Here is a 5,825-nt window from a genome sequence, read left to right on the forward strand (position 1 = left end):
CCGCTGCCGCCGCCCCCCCCCCGTGCGGGCAGCCCCCTCCTCCTGTCTCTCCAGGTGTCCCAGGCCGGGCGGCTGCGGCGCGGCCGGCGGCAGGATGACTGACACCCGGCGGAGGGTGAAGGTTTACACGCTGAACGAGGACCGGCAGTGGGACGACCGGGGTACGGGGCATGTGTCCTCTGGCTACGTGGAGAGGCTGAAGGGCATGTCCCTGCTTGTCAGGGCAGAGAGTGATGGTAAGTGTCTGAGGCTGCGGCACTTCCTTGCTGTGAAAGCATCTGGGGCTTGGCCTTCTGTATTGAGCCTGGCCCCTGCCCTTCATCTGGGATCCCTGAACCAGCCAGGTAACAGCCCTGGGTCACTCCTGTTAGGCGCAGAGATAGGGCTGGAGTTTGGCGCCTCGCACAAACATTGTAGTACGCACAGTGTTTACACTGAATACGCGGGCACTGGCCTGCCTGCCAAATATGCTCTGTTCTGGTTGCAGGCTGCAAACCAAGCTGTCTTCTACCTCGGCCCACGGGATTGTCTTTGTGGGAAACGTTTCCCCGGATCTCTTCTGGAAATGGCAACAGGCTCCTCCTGATGGAAGGAACTGTTCAGAGTTTTATTAGTGTCTTTACATCCGTTCTGTAAGCTTAAAATGCAAAAGCGCATCTTGTAACAGATTCACACATGCTGTAGCATTGCTGGTTTCAAGGCAGTACAAAAACACCTTTTGGGTATCTTTTTTTTTCCTCCTGTTGGACTAGCCACAGTGCTCAACACTCACCAAAACCGATTTTGAGTCGCTGCATAATGCTTCATTTTAAGGGAATTTATGAATTTATTACCTATTTGTCAGGCACTCCAAACATGTTTCTCTAGAGCACTGTGTGCAGGTTTTATGTAAGAATTATCCATGGCTATTGGATCAGTGAGTTAATGGTTGTTGTGGTTACTACAGATTTAATTTTAAAATACATCTTACTTAATAGTGGTATGAAGCAGGAAAGAAGATAGATTTAACTTGTTAAACCTCAAGTTTATAGTTGTGAGAGCCTTCTGTCCTGTGGACCATCTTGCAGACTGCTGTTGGTTTTAGGCAGCAACCAAACTGAAATTAAAGCTAGACAACTTCAGTGAGGTCACAGATTTCAGCCAGTGGAGGGAAAGGTCCTGAGAACCTTCACCAGAGGAGGTCACAAGTTAACATAATCGTGAAGGACTTTAAATTTAGGAAGCTGATAATCAAAACTCTTCCTGATTGATTTAGTTAATGATAATTTAGCAATGTGGAGAATAACAAACTAAAAAGCTGGAGATATATATATATGAAATAGGTTTTTACCAAATCATTTCAAGACTGTCTTCTATTAGCCCTTATGAAATAAGACAGACGTTCAAGCCTGGAACAGACTTCCACTGTTGAATCTCAATACTAGAGTGGAGAGGTAGAGGGGAGAAACCATTATTAATGCATCTAACCTGGCTTACATAAGTGTTTATTTAGCATCTTTATAATTGCTATAATTATAGCACATTCTGTCTCCATGACTGCTGTTGAAGACCCTTAATAAATAAGTAGAATAAAACTGAAACACCTCACAAAGGAATGAAATTGAAACATAGAGTTAAATGTATAAAATGGAGTGGGCTGAATTTGACGTGTCAACAGAGTCTGTTTTAAACTACTGTCTTTGCATTGATTTCAGTAGAATCTGTGTGTTGTCTCAAGGCAGAATCGAACCTAAATAACATTCAAGTTGGTAGTTTTTAAAGTGGGAGTAAGATGAAGTATTGTAAATAATGTTTTAATGTTTATTTTAGCATGACTAAATGCCCATTTATACATGTTATATTTTCAAAAAAATATGTAACTGTCCAACTGAAAGTGTTCACACTTGTTGCTTTCAGTTACGGTAGTCCTATTTGATGAGATGTCACACCTGTTGTACCTTTTACAGTATATGCAGTTTGTGAGATTATTGAATAATGAAATCCTCTGCACAAAGTGTTTGTGGCTAATACCAGTAGTACTTTGGTAACTGTTACTTTTTTCCCCACGCTTTACCATATCAGACAAGACCAGAACTGTACAATGGTCTTTCCAAAAATAAGCTACTAGAAATTCGGGTGTGTGCCTTTAAACAAGGAAATGGAAGGAGCAGAGGGCCCAGTCCTTTGGGAGCTGAACTGGTCTTCCCTTCCCTTCTTGTTGACCAGTCCAGTAAGCCAAACTGGCTGGCCATTAATTCTCAAGCCAGGTGGGCAGCCAGCAGTACCTGCTGTGTCCCACAGCTAGGGGGTTAACAGAGCAGTCATAGCTTTTTGCTTCTTTTTCCCCTGTCACTGCAGATGTTTTCATTGGGGAAAAAAAATACCCTACGTGTATTTTCAAGGAACGATTTTTTTTTTTTCCATTTCTACCTCTTCTCCCTTTCTCCCTCCCCCACCCCATTCATCTCAAGAAAAGGTGTGTCCTGTTCCCAAAAGGGCATGTGATACCCAAGAAAATATGATATGTAGCTGTCTGTTTTAAGTTTTAACAGGCTAGAGCATGAGAGATGATGGACTTAATTCTCTGTGTTATTCCTAAATTTAAGCAAGCAAATTAACCAGGTAGTTTCAGTATCAAAGTCAGCTGTTTGCAAGCCAGTCTTAAAGGCTTGCTCTTATGTAATGACTTCAATAAATGTCAGTGTAATGTGCAGTATTTATAAATATGAGTAAATAATTCTTTAAAAATAGTCAAATCATATTTCTAGTGCATAGGTATGACCGGTCTTAATTTGACTGCTGCCCCTCTCTTTGTCTCCACATCCCTATTAGTTCAGTGTTTGCTCTTTGCTTTCTGTTGCTCCCTTTTTTGCTTTGGCATTTATTTCCTTCCTCCTTTTGATTCCTTTTTTCCTGCAGTTTGGGGTTGTGGTTTGGTTTGCTTTTGGTAAGGTAGTGCACCTGTTTCAGTTTACTTAGGGGAAATTGATGGAGATTGCTGCCTTCCAGATGGGTCAGAGAGAGAATGCAACCAGCAGTCCATTTTATCTACTGTCTGGTCAGCTGGTACAGCCACTCACAACAGCTAGAACATTGGAATCACTGTATTTATATCAGGTCAGTAGGGTTCATGTTGTCAAAGAAATGACAGTTGACTAGTTAAACCCAGATGCATTCCAAATTGCCTGCCACAGTTTTTAATATTACTATACTTAGTTTGTTGGAGAATTGATTATGCCCTGAAATATCAGGGTTTATAGCACTATTGTTTTAAACCCACCTGTTGTGACTTTAGAAGTTCATGTCATTATTTGTCAATCCTTTACTTAGGTCTTGTAAATCTCTTTTTAATATTAGCTAGTAATGATGAGCTGAGCCTGTTGGTTGTTTCTGAGACAAAAAGTTGGTTTCACTTTCATTCTGTCCCCTTGTTCTCATTGAAGTCATGGGGAGGATAATTTCTGTTCTCTCTACCATTCATTTATTAATTACCAGTATTGTATTTTCCCTCTTATTCAGTTGACAAAAAGACCACCTTAAAGTCTTTTCACATTTTTAAAAGTTCTTTGTCCATTTGCCCACTTTTGGTTTCTGTTATATTTGGTTTTAAAGTTGAAAGACCTGAATTGAACACAATAGTCCACATGAGACTGTACCATTAATTTATGAAATTTTCTATTTCCAGGGTTTAAAAAATTTATCAAATGTCTATTAACTTGAGGACTAAACCTACCTACCGGGCCAAAATATGCAAACTTCCTATGCCGTGCCTTTTTCAAACCACTTCCTCCCCCGCACTTCCATGGCCCAAAGACCCTATTGTTCAAGTGACTAACTTCTACATCCTTCTTAATTCTGTGCCACCCCTGTGATTAAATTCTGCACAGCCCTCCCTTTAATAGTAGTGTTAGCAGCTAGGTCTACACTCCTGTAACTATAAGTGAGCAGAAGCTGTACTTATTCTCTCCAAAATGAGGAACTTGGGTGCTATCCCTGGTCTATCTCATTTTCTAAACACTGTTTGCTTTTCTGATTGCTACTCATCTCTAGACCATGACAAAGATATACCGCTACTGGAGCTGGTTATAGATTTTGTTCAGTTAAACATTCTAATTGGCCAATGCCGATTCATAGACGTGTATTCGTTTGAAAATTCTTAGAGGGAGGCTTTCTCTTGTCCAAGGTAGAATTTTTGTCCAAAATGAGAGAAAAGAAATGTTTGTAAAGTTTTCCTTTTGACTCACTTTAGAAATCAACTGAGAAGCATCTGTGAAAGGTTTGGGCTATATTATCACTATTTATGGAAAAATAAATATGTAATTATACTTGTGATCCATTGGCTATAATTGGGAGTAATGGACTGAAGTTAAAAGGAACATCTAAGATGAGGGGTGGGGGAGAAAAATGTTGACATTTATTAGTCTTTCCTTTGAAATAGTATGTGCTCTGTACCATATGTTCTTGGGCCCTCCTACAGACCATTTTATAAGATTGTTTTATGGATGGGACTGAGCAAGTTCTGCTGTCACAGAATTAGCAGCAGAATCTCCCTTTGCCTGTATATTGCAGAATTGTACTCCCAAAGTGAGTGTAAATTATTAAAAAAAAATCCTGTTCTAAAGCTTCTGTTAGCTGAAATATTGAGGATGTATGTAGTGTTTACCAAGTCTACAGACAGTCATGTGGTATTTAAGAGATGATTTCTAGGATTGTGAGGAAAAACAGCTACCTACATACCAATATTTTTGTGTCAGTCATGTGCGTGTGCATGTGCACATGCACATATGCATGGCCTTGAGCTTTAGGAATTTAAATTATGATTCCTTGCTCGACTCTAAAATAGGTTTATATGTTTGTTGCTGACGCAAATTCAGCATGCTTAGTGATTAACAACCATCCCCTTTTCAGCTCTTAATCTGCCCTGAACAGTCCAATTTATGATGGGTTCTTTCTATTTTGTGTCCAGTTAGTATCAATATAGCTTCTGCAGACCAAATAACAGCTCTTCACAGTGGATTCCCTGTATTTTTTTAAAATATTTCTTCAGTAACATCCACATATTCATGCTAGCCTTAAGTAGGTTTTTACAGATGTCACTTAGTGGGTAATTTATACTTCAGGACAAATTTTTGTGGCCATATAAAGAAAAAAATCCAGCTTGACTCTAAGACAAAGGTGAGTTTTTTCCAATTGATGATTTAAAAGAACTTCTGGAAAAGCAAATCACTCTTGTATGGAATCATTCTGACATAAAACATGGAATCGTGCTGACCTTATTTTTTTTAGTTGTTTTACAGAGTATAACTGTACTTCCAAAAATAGATTGGAGAAAATCCTGGACCATATGAGGCTATCTTAGCATGAGGCTGAAGTAGTAGTTACATTTTACAAATTCACTGGTCATGTTTTACAAAAATTTTAAAAACTTGACAAAGTAAAAACCTCTTAAAACTTACTATGCCATAAAAACCACAATACCTGTATCTATTTTGAGAATGTAATAGCTTGTATCAACCATTAATTTCCAATAATTATTTTTTTTACATGAAGGTTAACATTAGTAATGTCTTACAGACTTTTATTATTTTTAGTACTAGCAAATATGCTTCTGCCTTGAAAGACTTTACTGCCGAGGCTCCCTATTCTGCAAAAAGTTAATGCATAGAAATAACTCTATGTGCATAGAGTAGTTTTATTGACCTAACTACTAGCATGTGTTGCATACTTGAGTAATTGACTGGAGTATCCTTGAAGGACATAAGTAAGGACCTAGCTAAATCATAGTGAGACAAAGGGATTTTTGCGGACTGCTCATGGCGCATGGAACCAATTTTGCAGTCTTTTGC

General features: G+C 39.2%; 1 protein-coding gene across 2 annotated transcripts in view; it reads left to right on the forward strand.

Annotated features, from left to right (window-relative positions):
* The first annotated feature begins 6 nt into the window (after positions 1–6).
* The window catches only part of PPP4R3A (protein phosphatase 4 regulatory subunit 3A), a 77,704-nt gene continuing 71,885 nt past the window's right edge, over positions 7–5,825 (forward strand). The window contains exon 1 of one of the 2 annotated variants that reach the window (XM_019518654.1): positions 7–236. In XM_019518654.1, the coding sequence (XP_019374199.1) occupies positions 95–236 (142 nt within the window). In that variant the 5' untranslated portion in view covers positions 7–94. The remainder of the gene's footprint in view (positions 237–5,825) is intronic. The other variant, XM_019518655.1, reaches the window with a different exon arrangement.

This window comes from Gavialis gangeticus, unplaced genomic scaffold (genome assembly GCF_001723915.1).
Source record: "Gavialis gangeticus isolate Ggan-Ray unplaced genomic scaffold, GavGan_comp1, whole genome shotgun sequence".
Lineage (NCBI taxonomy): Eukaryota > Metazoa > Chordata > Crocodylia > Gavialidae > Gavialis > Gavialis gangeticus.